Source organism: Myotis lucifugus, unplaced genomic scaffold (genome assembly GCF_000147115.1).
Source record: "Myotis lucifugus unplaced genomic scaffold, Myoluc2.0 scaffold_317, whole genome shotgun sequence".
Classification (NCBI taxonomy): domain Eukaryota; kingdom Metazoa; phylum Chordata; class Mammalia; order Chiroptera; family Vespertilionidae; genus Myotis; species Myotis lucifugus.
In genome coordinates this window covers 1,204,180-1,226,028 of record NW_005871365.1, presented here as the reverse complement: position 1 = coordinate 1,226,028, position 21,849 = coordinate 1,204,180, and the positions used below count along the sequence as shown (strand labels likewise).

Below are 21,849 nucleotides of genomic sequence, written 5' to 3'. Positions count from 1 at the left end.
GTGCCAAATTCGAGGCTATTTTGTTTAAATGGACAGCTCTCCCAGCATAGATCAATATGCACAATAGTCTCTCTTATTGTTATTCATTTATTAAATTGTCTGAGGTAGGGAACCCCTCTTCATTAACAATATTATTTCAGGGGTGATTTAGAGACTCTGTTAAAAAAAAAGTTCTGAAAATACTTTTAATGCTGAAATTATTAATAAGTTAGAGACCTTGCAAAATGTTTAACTATGAGAAGTACCTTTGTTGAAACTTTAAATGTAACCTATTTTTATTTTGCAAATAGAGTATTACCATGTGGTGATACCATGTGGTGATCTGTTTTAGACAAGTGGAGATTTAAACAACTTTTCTGAGAAGGATAATATTGTTCTTCAAAAGTGTAAAACAATTCTAACCTGGCTGGTCAGCACACAGAACTGAAAGCCTTTTCTGCAGAAAGCGATTTGGAACCTATTTAAGAAAGAGAATGACCAGCCCAGGTAGACAAGACTTGAGTTTATTTATACGATTCATATCTCCCTTCTCCAAAGGACATTTACAAACTTAATTTCAAAAATAAAAGAACTTCTGAAGGACACACGTTCACGTTTTCATGTCAACATTACAGGTATGCACTTTTGTGATAAATTATTGGTTGGAAAGGGTCCAGTGGAATCTGGCATCAATTAACTTAACACTTCATATAAGCAATAATAAAACATTTATTTTCAAGTCTGACATATATTACTTAAAATAGATACAAAGTTCAATTTGTAATTTTTAAATTTTACTGCTATTTCAAGCTACCTGAAAGGAAATACCTTAGTGGGGAAAAAAAGTTTTGATTGTTTTTCATAAGTATGAATTTTAAAACAAGCACTAAGTAACAGTCCACCATATGTACTTTAGCAGTTAGGTAGGTCTGATAATGAATGATATTATCTTGAAAGAAAAGAAAGAATATTTGTTGGGCAGGTGCAGGTAAAATAATTTTTGGAGACTCTTATAATATGCAACCTAGAATCCAATTCAAGAAGTTGATTTGTTTTGGAAAGTATAACATTGAACATATTCATAAATAATTGCTTAGCTTCCCACTTTGAATATTAACCTGGGTAGCACACCGAAGACAAGAGGTGAGAAAAGGTAGTCACAAAATTGTACATCTGATTGATGGAGGCATCCCTGTGTTTTTAAATAGCTCCTCATACGCGTTTTCCTGTCCGAAAATAGAAACTTGCTTGTTTTCCATGTATATACAAGTAGCCTGTGAGATCCTGGACTCTGGAAAGAAAAAAAAAGTTGAGGTATAGCACTGAATAAAGCATCCAAATGCGTCTATTTGGCTGAAATTCATCCACGTTACTGTCCGCAGAGAAGTTGATGGACGTGCGCCTTGGAAGTCTTCAGGTGTCTGCACCTCTGAGAAATTTGTCGTCGGCATCGAATAACTGAACCCCTTAACGGCAATATACACAAAGGCATTTTATTGTTCATCGAAGACAGGGAATTAGAGCCATCAGAAATGACAACTTTATTTTTTTCATAATAATATATTTATTGCCATCGTAGTTCTGCGATTGTCGTAAAATTCGAGCCAGATGGAATTCAGACACACGCGCAAGTTTTGGACACGGACACAGATAACAGCATAGAACTGTACACAAAATAATTACAATTTATTCAACACACTGTTTTAGCGCATCCTTCACGGATGGGAATGAGCACCATATCTTTTATGAATATATATTTTTCTCTCTCTTTTTTTTTCTACAGCACCAAAGAGATCCAAATAGGAAAAGGGGAGGTGAAAATTGGGAATCAAGAATAAGGCTTGTTTCCATCTCAGCCACACTATCTTTTTTTCTTTTTTTAAATTATTTTCAAAGCTTTTGCCATGTGATTCTGCCCTCACTGATGAGGGCATCAGTACTTCCTAACTGGTACATGTATACGTATACGTGACGAGTTGGTTTCTATGCCATCCTTACTCAAAACTCGCATGTGGCATCAAATGGGTGGGTGGCACCAAGGTATGTTTCCTGTAGATTTCACATGTTATTCGTCCTAATCTCAGCCAAGAAAACAGACAGGGCCAACTTCGAATCCAAACTTCTGATTCTGATCACCAAAGTCATTAATCATTACATCAACGATAGGGACTTGGTCAATTCTCGGTGTGTTGATTTCAATCACAGTCTTTTCGTAGCCTTTTCTGGACTGTAAAGTTAAGCAGATATTGGACAAGTTATGCAATCATTTTATAGTTTTAACACAGATGTTATTTTTTTTCTTAAGCTTCTGAAGCGAGATAGGAAGATAAGAAAGGAGAGTGGAAGCACAAATTTATTATTATCGGTGTCATAAGCTCTTCTTGTGATCACTTATGTCATAAGTGGTTTTAAATATTGAATGCTGACACCTCCATTTAGCCGTAATTACCCAACTATAATACTCTAACATATTGCACAGTTGAAGAGAATCTTACTGAATTGATAAATACCATTTAATAGGAAAACTAATGTTGGTATTGGGTTATACGCCTACATAAATAATACATCCTTATGAGTAGAATCATAATTAAAATAGATACAGGAATTAAATGCAAGAGGTGAAAGCAATGGTGTGTCTGAATTCTGTGAACAGCGATCGGCACGTTTCTCCTGGAGAACCCAAAGCACCTACTTCTCTTTGTGAGCTGCAGGTAGTTCCTCTCCTTCGACTGGGGGCACCTGCTCACTGGTAACTGTGACTTATCTCCAGGATCAGCTAAAACAGAGCTTTTCGGGGCGCTCTGTGGGCCATTTTCTTATATGGAATTCCCAGTGTGTGGAAAAGGTACTTCCAGAGCAGAAAAATAAGACAAATAACAGTGGCGTCTACACTGGTGTCATGCAGTGCCAACCACCAAGCCCTCATCAATACAGGGCTGAGAAGCATCTGCGGTGTAATGCTGAGTCCTTGATCTGTCATTTTCAAACCATGGATTAAGGAGGGCAACAAAATAAGGTTTTGGTGGTGGTGTTTTTTTTTTCATTTCAAGAATAACTAGCAATATTATTCAGATATCAAGAATAATTCCAGCCCTGGCCGGTTTGGCTCAGTGGATAGAGCGTCGGCCTGCGGACTGAAGGGTCCCAGGTTCGATTCCGGTCAAGGGAATGTACCTTGGTTGCGGGCACATCCCCAGTGGGGGGTGTGCAGGAGGCAGCTGATCGATGTTTCTAACTCTCTATCCCTCTCCCTTCCTCTCTGGGAAAAATCAATAAAATATATTTTAAAAAAAGAATAATTCCATAAAAATAACCCACGACCCAAGATTACCTTCTGTTGTGGCTTTAAAAATGTGTCTACCTGCCCGCCTGGCCTGGCTCAGTGGTGGAGCGTTGACCTATGAACAAGAGGTCATGGCTGGATTCCAGGTCAGGGCACATGCCTGGGTGGTGGGCTCCATCCCCAGGACGGGGTGTGAGGAGGCCGCACATCAATGATTTCCTCTCCCTCTCTCTCCTTCCTGCGTGCCTATCAGAGGTTTCTAACGTACTGTATTTCAACATGTCAGTGATCAGCAGCGAATCTTAACAACGGCCTTGCCTATGCGACATGGGACTTGGGGCCGCACGGAGGGCCGTGCGCCGCCTGTGCCCGGGGCCATGGAGCCGAGACTCACCGCGCAGCCGTCGTGCAGCGCCCTGATGTACGGGCTGTTGTCGTGGGACATCTCCTCGTCGTTGGACCCCAGGAACCGGAGCGCTTTGCCGTACCCGCCGGTGGCCGCGTCGTACCAGGCCGCCGACTGGTGGCAGTGGTAGGTGAAGTTCTGCCGCGCGGACGCCGTCAGCAGCTTCAGGAAGGTCATCTGCACCATGTTGATGGCATTGCCTTCCACGTCCAGATAGGAAAGCTGGGAACAGAAACGCCAAAGACACGTCAAGACCCTGCTCCTCTTCTCGGTCCTAAAGGGATGAATCCCTGTGGACAGGGACCCGGGGAGCCGGGAGCACGTGGGTGGAGCTCAGGGCCATTTTCCTTTAAGGAAAGTGTGCGCTGAGGGTCAGGGGACCCAGAGCCAGGATCCGAAGCAACCGGGCTGTGTTCCCACCCGAGCTGCTGTGAGCACTGCCGATCTTTGGGAAAAAATCACTTTCTTTCTATGCTTCAGTTTCTTCATCAGAAAAAATTTTTGTTTCCAAATAGCCTTTCCTTGCATTTGTGTGTTTTCTAACAGTAAAACAGTGAAAACTGAGGGGTGTCAGTGCGACGTAAAGTGAACTATGTTTATGTTGTTTGATGTCGCCGACTCTTTTAAAAATGTCATAGGAGGATAGCAACTGGAAGTCACTGTTCACACGCGTCCCTGCAGTTCCCATGGTGGCCATGGTCTCCCCTAAGGTAGTTCCGGTCTTTTCTGTTCAGCTCAGACCCGCCCGCTTGTCCATTCTCAGCCGATGGACTTGCTCATCCTTGTACCACCAGGTACAGTGGCTGGGACGGCGCAAGGGAATGTGTTGTCAGTAAATACTTGCTTTGGATTTAGTAAGAAAAATAGTTTTAATTGCAAAGTCTTAAAAACTGTCTCTTTTACCAAAGTTATAAGTTGTGTTATGGGGGATAATCAACAGAGCTGGGCTCAGCTGAGACATATAAACTTAGATTTTCAGAAAAAATTAAATTCATCCAGATTATATTGAAATGAAATCTTATGGAAGTGAAGAACACAAAATGAAATTGTCATAATCAAAGATACTAAGTAGATATATTCCATCTGATGTTTTGAACATAAACCATTTTAATGATGTTTATCTCAGCTAATAAAATGTATATCTTATTATTTTAGCAAATTTAGTATATCTGCATTTCTTTTGATAGAAAATTTTAGATTTCTCTAAAGTCTACACCACAGTAGTGTAAGAGCCATCGGTCCTGCTTCGTATAATCTAGACTAGCACCGTCAGTGTCAAGAGAAACGAAATTTGAGCCTCATTTACGAAGCTCTAGAGCAGTGGTTCTCAACCTTCCTAATGCCGCGACCCTTTAATACAGTTCCTCATGTTGTGGTGACCCCCAACCATTACATTATTTTCGTTGCTACTTCATAACTGTAATTTTGCTACTGTTATGAATCATCATGTAAATATCTGATATGCAGGATGTATTTTCATTGTTACAAATTGAACATAATTAAAGCATAGTGATGAATCACAAAAACAATATGTAATTATATATGTGTTTTCCAGTGGTCTTAGGCGACCCCTGTGAAAGGGTCGTTCGACCCCCAAAGGGGTTGCGACCCACAGGTTGGAGACCCACAGGTTGAGAACCGCTGCTCTAGAGAAACCATTGCATGTTGAGGTAACAACATACCAGTTTTCCTCTCTTAAATTCACTGAACCAGCTTCCCGGCTTCTCCTTTGGCCACGATGAAATTCTCACCTGTTGCAAAAGAGCAGGGAAATCAGACAGTCGGTAAATATCATGAACAATAATATGTGTGTACACATCAGTAATTTTCAGTAGGAGTGAGATGCTAACGGGCCAACTTGGAGATGGATCCTGGGAATTCCCATTTAGTGAGGACGAGTCATTTTCTTGGTTTCCTTTCATTGCTCAGAAAAAGGGGAAAGAATCTGGTAAAGGCGAGCGAAGGGCTGCAGGGAACACAGCTGGGACGCCCAGCTCACCCCTTGCCATGGATGCCCTCACAGCGCCGTGTGGCATCAGCCGTCTGGCGGGTGCCACCAGCATCCACAGCCACGGTCGAGTCTGAAAGTCCCCCGCCAGCAACTGAGGCGGATGTGACAGAAAGTCGCTGGCGGGAAGTGAGCCTGGCCATGCCCTGCTGGGAAGAATGGCCCGAGTCTCTCATGGATCTGCGTGGATCGTTTTGCTTTGCAAAGAGGAGCGGCATATACGGCTGCCTTATGGTAGGGAACTGGAGTCATCGGTGTACGGGGCGCATTTCCTCTTTGCCACAGGGCTTGGGGCTCCAGGAGCTCTGTGATGCTTCGCCGCTTGCCTTGCAGGTGGGAGATGGAGTTTGCTTTGTCTCCTGCCCCTACTCCCCACGCTGCACATAAAGCCACTTGTTTTGACTTAGGGAGTTTCTGTAACTGAGACCCACACCATTTCCTAAGAAAAATGTGGTTTATTCAAAAGCCATAAAGGCAACATTTCCCACCTGTATTGTGTTTGGAGACTATAATTATGCCAGTGAAAAATCTTTCATTATATTAATAATTAGCCTTTAGCTTTAAAGATAGAACTCAAATGTACTGATACTGCTAGGTGAAAACTAAGAAATGAGTTTGGCCCTGGCCGGTCTGGCTCAGTGGATAGAGCGTCGGCCTGTGGACTGAAGGGTCCTGGGTTTGATTCCGGTCAAGGGCATGTATCCCGGTTGCGGTTCATGCAGGAGGCAACCAATTGATGTGTTCCTCTCTGTCTTTCCCTCTCTCTTCCACTCTCTCTGAAAATCAATGAGAAAATATCTTGAGGAAAAAAAAAGAAATGGGTTTGAAGGGACTAAACATTTCAAAAGCATGCATGTGTGGAGAATACTCTTCTTTTATGTGAAAAAGTAATTCTTTATGAAGCTATATTTCCAGCATAATACACAGCTGTGAGTTCTACCACGTAGTGGTTGGCGTGAAGACTGCTACACATGCACTGAAACCTGAGGATCGGCTGTGTCGTGGAAAGCCCTAGAATTTGAGAGAGCACACAGGTGCAAAAAGAACACACGTGGGTAAAAATACAGGAGAGAAGTATTGGTTAATGCCACACATCACTTGGTGCCTTATTCATGCTTATGCAAATGGAATGCTCTAATTACTCCGTAAGAAAAGCAGATGAATGAGAATATGACAGCATCATTTTCCTGTTGAGTTCAATATTGCAAAAACACGGCAGGAACTGTCGCAATCACCACCAACGCACTGGCTTACCCCCTCGGATTTCCTGTCTGGGTAAATGCACGTCTCGCCGCCTGACGTGAAATTGCAGTAAACCTTGAAGGAATCTCCTGAGCAGCCTTGGTTAGGATCGATCCAGTATTCACCTGGAGGCAGGGAACAATACGTCACAGACAAAGGTCATGGGCAAACTCATGCAACTGCATTCTGTATCCAATTTCATTCGAAAGAGAAATGAGGTAACATAAATATCCACCCGTCTTTCCCACAGGGATTTCTTGTACTCGTTCGGTCGTCTTGGGGTCTATGTTTGAAGAGGTAGGAAGTGACCCTTTTGTCTTGTCTGCCTCAGAGCTGTGCCCGTACCCCAGGTCCTCTGCCCGGACACCCGTTTTCCTTCCCATCACGCCTCTTACTTTCAGGTCTTAGCTTCCATGCCACCTCCTCAAATAGTAACCTCTATTTCTCATGCGCAATGAATCACACGCACATGGAGGCAGATATACACTCCACCCTAAACCCCGTCGGCATTATTTACCACTGAAGGCAGCCGAGTAGAACAGCCAGGGTCTATTTTCTTGGTTTACTCATTGGTAACAGTGGAGGCGGTGGGAGTATCTACTCAGCCTGAAGGATTATCCGTGAGCCTTACTTTATAGCAAACACTCCTTCTTGCAGTAACTGTCCTCCTCCTCTGCACGGGGCCCTCAGAGGCAGGTGGATTCTGTGTATTTAGAGGCCGCTTTCTATTAAGCCGTTAGCTAAGTGGTGCAGAGCACACTGTATCCTGTGAGTGACCGTGACGGTGGTGTTAGGTGGGTGAAGATGGTAAAAAGGTATGAGCAGTTGCTCTGGTTGTTGGTGGATGGATGGAACACATTTTTGCTCCAAGCTATCCTAACTCTTAAATACTCTGCTCATCGGATCAAATACGATTCAGTTACGCTATTTCATCATGTTGATTTCACTCATATTAATGTCAAGTATGTTAGGGTATAGGATATAAATAATCATATGGTAACGTGCACATGTGTGCACACATCAACCCCATTCTGTGACTATTACAAGGCAAAGTGCATCTCTGCTATCTATAATCATCCGAAAATGATCTTGTCATAATTTAATGAACCCTTATTTAACAGACACGGGTTTTCCAAAGCAGATCTTGCATTCCGCAGCACAAATGACTTTTTCTGTTACAAGATGGGAATTAATAAATCGTTGGCTCTCGCTTTCTTTGGAGACTGTATTAACACTTAAGGAGAATGAATGAGCTGACACCGCCTCGGAGCTGAGAGGCACTGTACTTGGGCTTGGTCATGTGTCACTGACGTACCATCAGGGAAGTCGGGGTGGCTGAGCTGCAGGTCTTTGCACGTGCGGGCGGGGTTGGTCTGCGTGCCCATTGGAAACTTCATGTGCTCAATGTCTTGTTTCAGGGAATGGAGGGAACCGAATATCTCCTCCATCCCGTCCGAGTAGTCGAGAGTAGCGTCCCCCGCGTCGGCCTGCATGCCCTCCGTGTGTCGTCTTGTCTTCTTGGGTGACAGGATGGGTAGAGGCTGGATGACTTCCCCAGGTGGACCCTGCGAGAGAGAGACACACAGGCCTTGTTTCCTGCGGATCTTAGTTATTGCTGGTGACGGAGCACGCATTGGCGTGGACCTTCATCAGATGCCTGCTCTCGTTTATTCATTAGTCCTCATTTACATGCCTTATCCCACAATTAGCTTTCAGTCCCTGAAGATGGAGCACCACTCTAAGGCTCTTGTGCTAAGGAGGTGTCTACTGTGCTTGATGATCATTTATATGATGATACTTCCATCTTTTACAGATACACCTTAGCTTGTTTCAAACATTTATAAAGGAACAAACTCAAAAGAAATGCTACCAGATTTGCGTTTACACTAAATCGTTGATCCATATCGTTATGGGTTGAACTGTGTCCCACAAAAGCCCACATGTGTTAGTCTGGAGGGCCAGCACCTCGGGAGAAGACTTTTATTTGGAAATGGGGTTGCTGTGCAGATAATTAGTGAAGTAACTGAGAACAGCAGGGTGGGTCCTAGACTGGCCTTGGAGTGAGGGAAGATGGGGGCACAGAGACCGGCCTGGACAGAAGTCAGCGTGAAGAGGTGTCAGAAGAAGACAGCCACCTACGCGCCGGGCGGGAGGCCTCCCTCGGACCTGGCCCCACCGCCTCGGAAAGGACCTGCGGGCACGCTGGTCTAGGGCTTGGGCCCCTGGGACTGCTGGACAGGAAGATCCTGTGGGTGAAGCGCACTACTCCCCCGCCAGCTGGGAAGCGAGCCCCCCACCGGGGCCTGAAGTCTTTCCCAGGGGCCTGTCGCTCAGTAGCCTGAAGCCTGGACATGCCAGCGTTCACCCGTGGGGGTGACTCATCGCTTTTCTTATCATCAGACGCAGCAGGAGAACAATGCCGACCTCAGCGCTGTTTGCTCTGAGTGTCAGATATGCATGGATCTGTGTGGCAGACCATCAGCTGCTTCCATGAAAATCTGACATCAAAATAGATGCGTTCCTTAAGAAACTAATAAGAACAGGACTCCCCGAATAGAGATATAATGAAAGCATCTCTATTCACACAGCGAAGCCAACGCCAGGACAAGCCTGGGCGTGCAGACCGAGAGCTTCCTGAACATGGCTGCTCTCCCTCCTCACACATCTGCAGGCATCTACTCGGGACCCTAAGAGCCACAAGGCCACTCTCGCCTCCACGCACTCACCGGAGGCCCGGGGGGCCCTGGCAGACCACTGTCGCCCTTCTGTCCGGCGGGTCCCTGTGGGAAAGAAACAGGAACAAGATGAACAGAGAACAAGGCATTGAGGCGGCCTCGCTGCCAAGGGCCGAGGGCGCAGGTACTCACCGTGGAGCCTTTGTTCCCCTTGGGACCTTGGGGGCCCTGGAAAACGCAAGAGCAAATCACAGAGATGAGGAGGGTGTGTGCCTCTTTGGGGCATCTGTACGTTTACTTTAGGAAACTCTCTTTCCTGGTACTTACTGGTAAGCCTGGAGGACCGGGGGGCCCGATGGGACCAGCAGGGCCTGGGATCCCCTAGGAGAGAGGCAGCCGCGTTAGAGGGTTTTTCTCAGCCGTCACAGTGGCGTGGTTTGCATAGCAGCCACAGCGCAACATGCAGAGGACGCAAAAACACGTGGGAAGAGCTTACGTTTCCCATTGTCTGTCTAAGAAGTCACTTTGCAAGATAGTCTATTTCATGTTGCTTCAGTGTCTACATACATATTCATGTTCCTGCAGCCTTCAGAATAATGATTTGCAAGTGTTGGGGATCAATACCTGTGAGTGCAATTAACTACTGAACTGTAATTTCTGTGCTTCGAACTTGTCATGCTTTTAATTTATTTATTCTAAGGTGAAATAAATTTCTCTTTGAAAACACCACTGACTCCAGGAGATTAGAATAAAGACGCTCTGAATCGCCTCCTCGGTCAAGTTGAAAGGGCTGTGCACGTGCTGTGTGTGTGTATCACTGGGATGGACAGGAAAGTCATGTCCTTCCTCACCCCATCGCCCTTCGCTCCTGGAGATCCCTGGGTCCCGGGCAGCCCTCTGTCACCCTTCTCGCCTTGTTCCCCTGGAGGCCCGATCAGGCCAATCAAACCAGGATGCCCCTGTGGGAGGCAGAGAAAAGAAGTGTGAACACTATAGACATCACAGCCCGGTAGTCACTTATAGTCATAAAATAATAGCACATTGAACTTGTGAAACGAAACTTGAACTTTCTGAAAAGGATGTGGGATGAAGACCCGCTCTGCCCACACCTCACAGGATCGTTTCCTCTGACATTCAGACCGTGCGGAGGGCTGGGAGTCCTGTGGCAGGACATGCTTTCTAAAGGTAGCCTCTTCAGTGTTGCCTTTACTGACAGGGAATTCCCTCAGCCGCAGGACCAACAATAACCAGATGTGAGATGCTGGTGAGGTAAACAGCTGGAGATCATTGTTTCAATAAGCATCTGATTTTATCTGATTTTATGCGAAATGACTTCTATTAAGAGATTGTGCAGTCTTTAAGAGAGATACGGAAACTTGAAAATAATCCAAAAATATTCATGCCGTTCCGAAAAAGGCTTATTTTACAAAAAAATTATTTGGTGCAGCTCAGGATACATTTTGGGAGAACAAATTATTATTTGTAAGATAACTGTTCAAATTTTTACTTCCATGTTTAAAGCATAAAAGCGGGCCTTTTGCTATTCCCTACGTTTACTTCTGAATTCCTATTTTAGCATAACCCCGTGCTCTCTCTGTACGTCCCTACAGGGGCACTGAGAAAAGGCAACACTGCATTCTGGTACCTTCTTCATGCGACTCTCTGTGTATTGCCTCTTTTCTAAATCCATCTGGAGAGCTAAGGACTGACGGCGTTGTCCTCGGTTAGAACAGTAAAGACAATCTTTGAAATTCCCCTTTCGGTGCTTTTTATCTGCAAACGTATTGTCTCTGCTACTAGAGTATCAAAACTGTAGGACAGACTTATTCTCACCTTCTCGCCCTTGGAGCCAGGGTCCCCTTTGAGGCCAGGTAATCCGGGGGGTCCCTAAACAATGAGAAATAAACACTCAGAGCGGGTGTGAATGAGGGAGTCCCGTTACTACCCCCAGAGCAAGTTCGGTTTGGGTAACTCTGCCAACTTAATCTTGACCAAGTTTAAAAAAGAATAATGACCGGCATTTATTTTTCAGAATTCCAAACTATTTTGCACATTTAAAACTCTGGTTGACTATTTAACCATAGTAATAAAATATATTAATGACCATTTTGATTAAATAAATATGAAGACAGAAATAATAGTGTTTCAGTTGAGAAGGGTAAATTGTTAATTGCACTAATTTTAGAAGAAGGGGTTTCCAAATAACATCTATTCAATCAAATATTTTGACATTAAACTCAAATTCAAAGATTATGCTATTTCTAGTAAAATTTTAAAAACCTCAGTTTGGCGTACACTCGGGAGAAAGGTCGCGGTGGGTGGGAAAGCTGGTGGGGAGGTTGCTTGCTGGGCATGGGTAGTCTAGTGACTACTCCTCCAGCCTGGAGCCGGTCCCTCACTAGTTGGGTAAACTTGCGTCTGTCACTTATTATCTCTGAGCTTTATGTAGAGAAGCATTCTAATAATAACAACCGTGTCACAGGATTGTTGTCATGAAAGAAAAACCAGTCCTACAAAAAGCACTGCCTAAACTGAAGTACCATGTAACTATTAATTATTATTCCTTTTTGCTATGCCAATCGGCTTCCTCATCGCAGTCTAACAGAACCAGCAAAAGTGCCAAAAAAAAAAAAGAAACCCTAGGAATTCTAACTGCTTGGGCTTAATGGGAACTATACCAGACATTATTTGTGTTTCTAATGCATTTTAAATCGTTTCTATGAATATTATTCATGAAGGAGGTACAGGAAATTCTTACTTAATACCTCTAAGCTAATAATCTCTATGAAATTACAATATCTAAGGAGGAATTTGCCAGGCAAAAACCAGTTTCGAGTCATTTCCATCCGCTGGAAATAGAAAGCGGGGAAGATCTGATATGAGCAGTAGCTATAACTAACCCTCTGAACCGGGGACACATCAGAATACTAACTCTGCATTTAAAGCTGTTATTCCGAGTGGACATAGTTCCTGGTTCCCCTTTAGGATACTGGAAATGGAAAAACCCTAGAGAAATACATAATTCATAAGTAATACAGTGAACGAGAAAACGGGGGATACGTCCTTAAGTGTCTGGAACACACAGACATTCCCTGCAGCGCCGTGCTTTGATAAACATCACAAAACTCCGCTGCCTTAACGTTGCCAGGCACTGCGATATTGTGAAATAATATTTAATTTGGTCAAAAGCAAGCATGATGTTGTTTGAACATGCTAATCACTATGGACTACTGCACACCTCGACCTGCTTACAGATAGTTTAAATGTAGCATAAAAATAAAATCAAACTGCAGTTTAGTAACCAGGCTACCAATTACTCAGGCCTTTGTGGTTTCAAAGAGAACGCTGTCGGTTCTTTTATAGATCAGCCTGTGAAGAGGGAATGTGAGGTTGCTCTAAGGCAGTGGTTCTCAACCTTCCTAACGCCGCGACCCTTTAATACAGTTCCTCATGCTGTGGTGACCCCCAATTTCATTGTTACAAATTGAACATAATTAAAGCATAGTGATTAATCACAAAAACAATATGTGATTATATATATGTTTTCCGATGGTCTTAGGCGACCCCTGTGAAAGGGTCGTTTGACCCCCAAAGGGGTCGCGACCCACAGGTTGAGAACCGCTGTTCTAAAGTAAACATGTCCAAAAATGAACACTGAGCAGTGTTTCAGTGACACTGGAATGAATAAAACACAAATAAAAGCTTAGACCCAAAACAGAGATGCTAACCTGCCTTCAAAAACTAAAATAGTTCATTAAACACCTTAACATCCAGAACAGAGGCTGTGAATGTTCTCATGTTCCAGATGAGGAACTTGACGCTTAGAAAGCAATGAGGAACTTTCCTAAAGCCCCTCAGCCAGTCAGTGGGAGCGCTTGGTTTCGAAACCGGGAGCTTGGCTCCAGGCTCATCCTCCCTCAGATCAAAAGAGTTGCCCACAAAAGTCAATCTCCGTTAGCTGAGTCTGAAAGATCATTAAACGGCCATGAGAGACACCCTAGAGATGACTTCTCCTGCTCTCACCTTTTGAGGACCAAGCAGCATCTTCATTAAAATTAGATATCACAGTCAAACGTTATGAAAAAGCAATAATATGTCCTTAAAACAAGCAGCCGGAGAGGGGTGGGCACCCATGCTCTCAATCTGATCCTTTCCAGGCCACACTGGGCCCGAATGGGAATGGGTTTGAGGGGGTCAGCCCCTCCCTCGCTCTGTAAACGCACGTTTACCTAAGAGACGCCTCCGGGTGGACTGTCTGATGGTTTGTTTTTAATATAACCATTTAGCCGGAGGAAGTCTCCCGCATGACTGATGTTTTTTAGTTCATCCAGGGAAAAAGGTCAGAATACTTACTGGAAAAATCTGAAATAACAAGGAAAAAATCCCTGGCAAATTTTAGGGTGACATTACGGCGAAGTGCTTTTCTCCAGGCTCGGACTCTGCAGCCAGGAGCGGCCCGTATTCATGAAGAATATTCCCTAAACAGTGCAGACAGCTGGGGGGATGGGGGGGGGGGCAGGGCTGGCCCAGGGCCTGTGAGGTCGCGTGCTGACTTGATAATCTCCTGCTTGAAGTCACTCAAAACTTGGTGACTTTTATTCAATCACTAAAATAACTGATCTTTAACTTTTCAGAGAAAGTTAAAAGACACTCATGTTAGAGGAAATTTTGGTGACATTTTTACTAAAAGGAATGACCCCAATTCCGGGAATAATTAAGATTGTGAGACCCAGTTTAATGGCTTTTTAAGTATGTAAATGTCTCTGAGATGATGAACATATTCGTGATCAGCAGCGTTTTGTAGAATTTCAGTTACTATATGGAAGTCCTTGCTTATTTAAAGTAGTGAGCGTCACTTGCAGAGCCTGCAGGACTGACAGAACATTACTCGGTGAAGGAATCCCTGTGGGACGGGGCCGGCGCTGCTCTTAAATGCAGGGCCCGGAAAGGCAGGCAGCCGCACGCATGTGGGGACTGTCTGCGTTTGGAAAAGACCTGGCCAGGCCATTGGAGGGGAAACATTTTTTCCATCCAAGGACAGAACAAAGGAAAGATCTAATCATGGGGCATATTTTCAAAAGAACGTATCAGTTAGATTTCTTTTCCTCTTCTCCAGTGTAAGACACTTCCTTGAACGTTGCACAAACTAGAGAGCAGTTTATAAGCTAGAATCACGGAAACCGTAGCTCATAAAGGATTTCGTTTCTGGAATCCTCCCCTCCCAACAGGACGGGTGCTACTCACCAAGGGACCGGGCGGCCCGTCTTGGCCTGCAGCTCCGGGGAGGCCTTGTTCTCCCTGTGAAAAATACACAGGATTAATTTCTTAAATGGACAGAAACATATTCTTTTATTTTAATTTTGGAAGAAAGCAAACATTGCCTGTGGAGTCCCTCACATGGAGAACTCCTACAATTGTAAGCAATCTTGAGGCTTCTCCTTTTGTGTGGCGTTTGTCTACAGGCACAGGCGCAGGCACATGCACACACACACACACACACACACGGATGCACATGCTAGGTATAAAAATATGACATCTTTGTGATCTTAGGGCAGTGATGGCGAACCTTTGACACGCGTGTCAGAGGTGATACGCGAACTCATTTTTTGGGTTGATTTCTTTGTTAAATGGCATTTAAATATATAAAATAAATATCAAAAATATAAGTCTTTGTTTTACTATGGTTGCAAATATCAAAAAATTTCTATATGTGACACGGCACCTGAGTTAAGTTAGGGTTTTTCAAAATACTGACACGCCGAGCTCAAAAGGTTCGCCGTCACTGTCTTAGGGTTTCGTTTTCTACTCTGCCTTTGAGTTAGAATTACACCATGAACTAATTAAATAAATGACATACTGAAATACTTAAGATTTTCATTATTACATATTCCCCAAATTCCCTTCAAACATCCACACTCTAATTTATAAAATAGTGCTGACACAAACATTTTCATTTACAATTGTGTTGTGTGTGTTTTTTTTAAAAAAAAATAAAACATCCCAGATGCTCACCACAGGCCCGGGGATGCCCCGAAGGCCCTCCGGACCGGGCTTCCCGGCGGGTCCCTGAGGACCAACTGGGCCAGTCTTCCCGGCAGGACCTTCGGCACCTGCTTCCCCCTGTTAGAAAAGACAACACGGGCACACGTGACCAGGGAGGAAACACGTCTTGTTATTTCATGAAAAGTGTTAAGTCTAAAAAAAAGTGTCAATCTAGACGTTGGCCGTGTAGGCATCAGCTTTGCATACGTAAGACCTACACAACCGGCCTTACCTTGGCGCCCTTTTCCCCTTGCCGTCCCTCTGCACCTGCTGCTCCCGGAGGACCCTGCAAACATCACACAGTCAGACCTCCTCTGCACTTACAGGGTCACCTGAGACATAAAAAGCTCGGCATTCCTAAACCTTGTGGCCAACTGATGTAGAGAAGTCATTTATGTTGCATAACCTCATATTCAGAGTATCAAAGAAAACGTTTTGAGCTAGAAATAAGACATTATAATCGCCATGATATTTACGTTTTGTTCCTAATAATTGTGCCGCATTATTCATGTCTTCACTTTTGGCATTTCCTATAAACCTTTCAACTCGACACCAACAGGGCTCCGGCTTTGAGAGCCCGCCACAGTAAGATCCACACGTAAGTATCCGTAATCAACTTACTCTAAGGCCTGTAAAACTGACAATTACTAAGGAATATTTATTTCATGTCCACTAGTTAATTGAATTTGTATTATTACTTCAACAAGCATGCGATGCCAGGTGATGGAATTTTCTGCACCAGTTCAGACACAAGTCCTGAAAGCTTAAATGAGTGATCGCAAGAAAATTGCATTCATTTTCCCCCCAGACTCTTGTTTACTTCAATTTTTGCAATGAGTTGTGCTCAGAGTCAGGGGCTGAGACTGAGGTTGGGGAAAGGAGTGGAGATGGTGCTTTTTAAGGCTGTCATGTTTATGTTATGTTAATCAGCTCCAGAAATTATTTTTCAGCAAAATGCGTGGAACAAACTTGGTTTTTGAACAGCTGTGAGGCTAACTTGGGTCTTAGCATTTCACGGCTTATTGACAGCAGCTACACACTCTTCTAGTGCCTGAAGGAAATACACTTCTATCCTCAAGTATTACCAATGCATGACAGGGTATCCGTGTACTACAAATGACAACTTAATTCCCCTACTTGTTCAATAACTGTTAGAGTGTTGAATGTCAGTATCACCACCACTTGCCACATTCTGATCAATATTCTATTAGGAAGGCTTATGTGTAGGATTCACTCAGGGAAAAAAAATGGTAATACGTGTGAACACACGCCTTGCCATTGCTCCTTCGGCACTGGGGTGTTGGAGCCTAATGGCTGTTGGTCTATCTTTCCGGGGCTCCAGTGTGGGGAGACCGAGGAGGAATGTTGATGCCACAAAGCAGAGACAAAGCTTACTTAAGCTTTCATGTTCTGGTGACTGAAGGAGCGTAGTGAGAGGAGGAAGGGAAAAGGGGCATTTGGTCAATGAAGAGAAACTGCATTCCAAGAAGATATTTACTACAAACCAAATTCATTTCTGTCAGAGAGAAATGTCTGTAAATATCAACTCACATTTATGTTGCTGGGAGACCAAAGGAAAACCTACTACACTCTGTCTACAAAGACGGGTGTGTGAAAATGCCCCTAAAATAAAGCTACCAGGGGAGAAAGCTCAGTCTTTGGATTTCTTAGGGAGACCGAGCCCAAGAAATATATTTGGTGTTTCCCACCTATCCACGCACAGAGACTAGAGGAGGAGCAGGCCTAAACGCTGCGAGAGGCGGGGCCACAGAAGCTGTTACAGAACAGCACAGCAGTAAGGACAGGGAGGGAAATCTAGCACCTGCTGGAACCAACCTCTCCACAAGGGCTGTGTGTGTATATCTCACTGTAGTCTTCTGTTAAAATCCTCCCTCCGCTTCCAAATCAGAGACGTTTGCCCATGGAAAGCGATCTAACGTTTCCTGCTGATGGCTCCCGGGCCCATTCCCTGGATCCTGCATCCAGGTTTTCAGTTTCTTAGGTAGCCTGGCCTGTGACAGTCCATCTCTCTGGGATGCACTGGAGCTGACGCTAACAGCCCAGGACAGCTACACAGAGGGCGGCTGCACAGACATGGGAGCTGCCCTCACTGTGACGGCTCGGCCTGGCGGCCCGAGTGTGATCCAGTTCCAGAGGTATTTTCACAAACTTAAGAAATCACCGTCTTCCCTAGGACGTACACTTCTCAGCATCATTCTAATGCGCCGCTCACATATATAGCCTATGAATTCACACACATAGTGGATAACGCGTGGAAGTTTCCAATAAATAATTTTAAAAACTTACTCTTTTCCCAGGAGGACCTGGCGGGCCCGCCTCACCAGAGGGGCCGGGAGGACCCTATAAAATGAGAAAAATACGTTAAAGCCCCTGGCGCTGTGTTACGGCCACAACGTTTTTCAGACTCAGGACAGAAACCAGCCCTCCTGCTTCACCTCCCCACATCTCTCTCCTGGAGAATCTCCGCCCTTCTTCCGATACCGCGCCTGCCTCTAGGGAACTGCAGGCAGACACCTGGTGAATCCACAGTGAAAACGCCCTCAGAGCCGGAAGAAAGCGGATCAGAAATACCGTGTTTCTTTAAAAAGTGCTCATTTCTCTGACAAGCAGCCAGTAGACGTGCTAACTACAGAATCATGTGGGCGGTAATGCCACTCAGTCGCATACATCTGTGCAGCCACGAAACGATGCGTCTCCACCCTCCCTGTGCCACGCCAGCATCGCTACACCCAGGAGCAGGAACCTGCCGGCGATGGCCCCGGCGCCATCTGCACAGAATGAGCCTGAGCTCCGCGGGCAGATCTCCAGGGGGGGCGCTCTGGACACGAAGCTGTGCTAGGGCAGCGTGTCTCTGGCTCCTACTCAAGCGCGTGCCCTTCCTGACCAGCCACACGTGGCCACAGCCCACTCCTGTGTCATTACCAACAGCAGCAGCAGCAGCCGAAAGCCAGCACAGCGCTGAGCTCGGTGAGGCCAGTAACCGGAGTGCATGCACCGGACAGGCCCTAACCTGGCTTTCTTTTCTGGTCTTACGTGTGATTTCCAAATGACTTATAGTAACACGAATGGACAGACAGCTGGATCTGATGCAGTCGGGCAGAACCTGATGTGACTACATTTTTTTTATCATGAAGGCTTTGCTTGTATTTCTTAAATCACATCGAGTTAGAAACACTCCATGTAAGTTTGCCTTTTAACTGGAATTGAAATATAACTGATAATTCTTTCAGAAAAAAAATGGTTCTTTCTGATTTTCTTAAATGCCCTGAGGCGAGGAAAAGATGAAATAAAAGCAGCGTGTGCTTCCTCACCGGCTGCCCGGGGTCTCCATCCTCACCCTTGTCACCACCAACGCCGTCTTGACCCTGTAACGGGAACAGAAAATGAGCCCGATATTTCTCACTATTGATTCACTTCGATCTGAGGAAAGGGTACAGTATACGGTCCTAGTCCTTGAGCTAAATTATGACCAGGAGGACACAGTATTCGGCTCTTTCTGTTGTTCTTTTAAGGACTGTGGTATCTCTCACTCTTTCCATAAAGATTTGTGAAATTGTGGCCGCATCAAATTTAAAATGTAGTATGCTCTTTTTAATAAAATTACTTTTATTGATGAAACGTATTACAGATGTCCCCCGTTTTCCCTCCCACTGTCCCCCCCAGACCTTCCCTGCACTATTGTCTGTGTCCAAGGGCTATGCACTATGCATGTAAGTTCTTTACTTCATTTCTTCCCACCCCTCCCCCTTCCCTCTGAGGTAAGTGATTACATTTTTCTGTAATTATTAGCCATAGAGACACTGGGAACATCCCCCCCCCCCCGCTTTATTTTCCACGTTACTCACCGCAGGGCCGGGCTCCCCGGGAGGACCTGGGTCTCCAGGAAAACCAACAGGACCCTAGAAGGATGTGTCCAGAGGGAAGGAAATAAATGAAAACTATTTTTTAGGTATTCTGACGTTTACGAGGTACAAGTCATGGTATGTCCCTGTGAGAATGTCTCCCTTCTTCTCTTAGCGCTGCTACAAGTGAAGGCAGTCCCGGGAGGCTGGGCGGAGTGTATGCAATGATGAACAGTCAGTCTCATGACTTCTCGTCTTCCTGCGAAAAGCTCCAAAGTGGCCTTGACTTCGGTGCCACTGGGAAGGGACCAACTTACCGGGTTGCCTTTCGGGCCATCGTCCCCTGGCGGCCCCTTGGCGCCGGGAGGTCCAGCCGCGCCGGGGGGCCCCGCTTCCCCTTTCTCTCCTCGTTCTCCTTTGGGGCCCTACACAGCAGAAGAAGAGCGGTTACCTTACAAGCTCCAAGTCAAACCTGTCCCCAGCTTTCAGGTGTTTCCATCTGTAAGCCAAGCGCGGCTCTAACTGCAGTTATTCGAGGGCGCTGGAGATCATCTGGCCGCCTCCTCAGACGGGGAGGACGTGGACCTCGGAGATGCGCAGACCTGCACTGAACTCCGGGCTGCCATTTCCTGGCTGGGCTTCTGGCAATGCGTTCGGTTCCCCAGGCTTCCTACTGGGAACGGGGTCGCCTTGCATGACCGGATGAGGAATACGAAAGAGAGGACCGTGCTAGTGACAACCCAAGCAGTGGTCGCCAGGCAGCGTGCGCTTTTATAGAGTGAGAGCCACACCGAGGGTCCCGTCCGTGCTCTCAGGACGCTCAGCGCTTTGAATGAGGGCGGCTCCACGCTCCAGCTCGCTTCCCGCGGGAGGAGAGCCCGGGAGCCTTTTCCATGTGTGTGAGCCAGTGTCGTAGGCTGCGCATCAGGGCAGAGGGCTCTGGGCTGCAGGGCGCTGTGCTATGAACTGCGAGATGCAGAACAGCTCCCCCGGTGTCTATGAATGAGCTACCCTGCCTTCAAGCACCACAACCAACAAACACCTGTCCAGACGTTTCCCAAGGCTTCCCCCAGGGGTCACACTCACGCCAGGTTTAAACAGATCTCAGTGAGAACGCGCCATCCTAACACAATTTAAATATTTTTTTTGATGTAGCATGTTGGTCTGTTTATTTTGTGGACAACCCATCACAAAACTGTAGACGATAAACAGCTCAACTCCGAATGCTCTGCCTTACACAACTGTGACTCGTGCAATGTCTACATTAAAACATGCGGAGGACATGACAAAGTATCCCACGGACATGCTCCGAGTGTCTGCTTTTCTTAATGGAAAGGCAAGGAAACAACCGAGTGACAGCGAGGAGTGGGTGACGTGTCACAAACGCTCAGGGGAGCCCCTGGCCGCCCCCCGCCCCGGAGGAAAGGCCCTCACTTACCCCCGTGCCTGCTTCCCCGGGCGGCCCTGGGTTTCCTGCTTCTCCGGGTTCACCCTGAAACGGAGAGATCGGATGAGCATCAGGGCACGGACGTGAGGGCTCACATTTGTGAAACCACCTTCAGTGACGACCACGATGTTTGAGACCAGCCCTTCGATCAGTCTCATCTCTAAAAGGCAGGGAGACTTTTCCTTCTCGGGGAAGACGCCAAAGCTACAACTCTCATTGGTTAGTTACCAGGCGGGTCATTCACCCCGGGTCCCACCAGCCTCACAGGACAGACAGCCGCTGCTCCCAGCCCAGTGTGTATTTAATTAAGTGTATGGATTCAACAATTTCAGGTATTTTTGTACCAAAATGTGAATTTAATTTATCACTGACAAATAAGCAAATCATTTGGTAGTATTTTGATTCTCCTGTAAATGTATTTAGTAGAGGCCTAAAGAACATAGAAACGGAATGTATTTATAAGATGCATAAAGGTACATAGATACCAATTAAAACTGCTCCTTTTGAGGATGTACATATTATTAATTTGGATGGTTATTTTTCTACCTTAGACTGGTAACTAAGCCTCCAATAGGTTTTAGTTAGGAAAGTCTGTTACTAATTCTTTGAACTTAGAATGCCGGCAAATATTCTATTCGAGTAATCATCCGAGAGAAATAATGTATCAGTACATTCATGTGCCATGTTTATCCACCAGATCAGAGGTACCAGCAATTCTGAGGCAGAAATGGTTCTAAAGTTTTTAAAAATGTAAGGCCTGAATGCTCTTTAACATTTAACTCTACTCTCTCAAATATTCCCATTGCTCATACATTTGTTTGAAATGCATTATATGAAATAGAAACAGAATCCCAGGGCGAGGCTATCTTATGTATATAATTCCTTCCTCGATGAAAATATGCAC

The 21,849-nt window shown here is 45.4% G+C and overlaps 1 protein-coding gene across 1 annotated transcript in view; it reads right to left on the bottom strand.

Moving 5' to 3' along the window:
- Window positions 1-487: 487 nt before the first annotated feature.
- COL11A1 (collagen type XI alpha 1 chain) overlaps window positions 488-21,849 on the bottom strand; it is a gene marked incomplete at its 5' end in the record, with an annotated part of 138,395 nt that continues 117,033 nt past the window's right edge. The window contains 18 exons of the mRNA XM_023764109.1: window positions 488-2,206; window positions 3,657-3,890; window positions 5,351-5,419; window positions 6,931-7,043; window positions 8,234-8,483; window positions 9,645-9,698; window positions 9,786-9,821; window positions 9,921-9,974; window positions 10,445-10,552; window positions 11,427-11,480; window positions 14,838-14,891; window positions 15,606-15,713; window positions 15,868-15,921; window positions 17,943-17,996; window positions 18,968-19,021; window positions 19,502-19,555; window positions 19,816-19,923; window positions 20,937-20,990. Of these exons, the coding sequence (XP_023619877.1) occupies window positions 2,060-2,206; window positions 3,657-3,890; window positions 5,351-5,419; window positions 6,931-7,043; window positions 8,234-8,483; window positions 9,645-9,698; window positions 9,786-9,821; window positions 9,921-9,974; window positions 10,445-10,552; window positions 11,427-11,480; window positions 14,838-14,891; window positions 15,606-15,713; window positions 15,868-15,921; window positions 17,943-17,996; window positions 18,968-19,021; window positions 19,502-19,555; window positions 19,816-19,923; window positions 20,937-20,990 (1,659 nt within the window). The remainder of the gene's footprint in view (window positions 2,207-3,656; window positions 3,891-5,350; window positions 5,420-6,930; window positions 7,044-8,233; window positions 8,484-9,644; window positions 9,699-9,785; window positions 9,822-9,920; window positions 9,975-10,444; window positions 10,553-11,426; window positions 11,481-14,837; window positions 14,892-15,605; window positions 15,714-15,867; window positions 15,922-17,942; window positions 17,997-18,967; window positions 19,022-19,501; window positions 19,556-19,815; window positions 19,924-20,936; window positions 20,991-21,849) is intronic.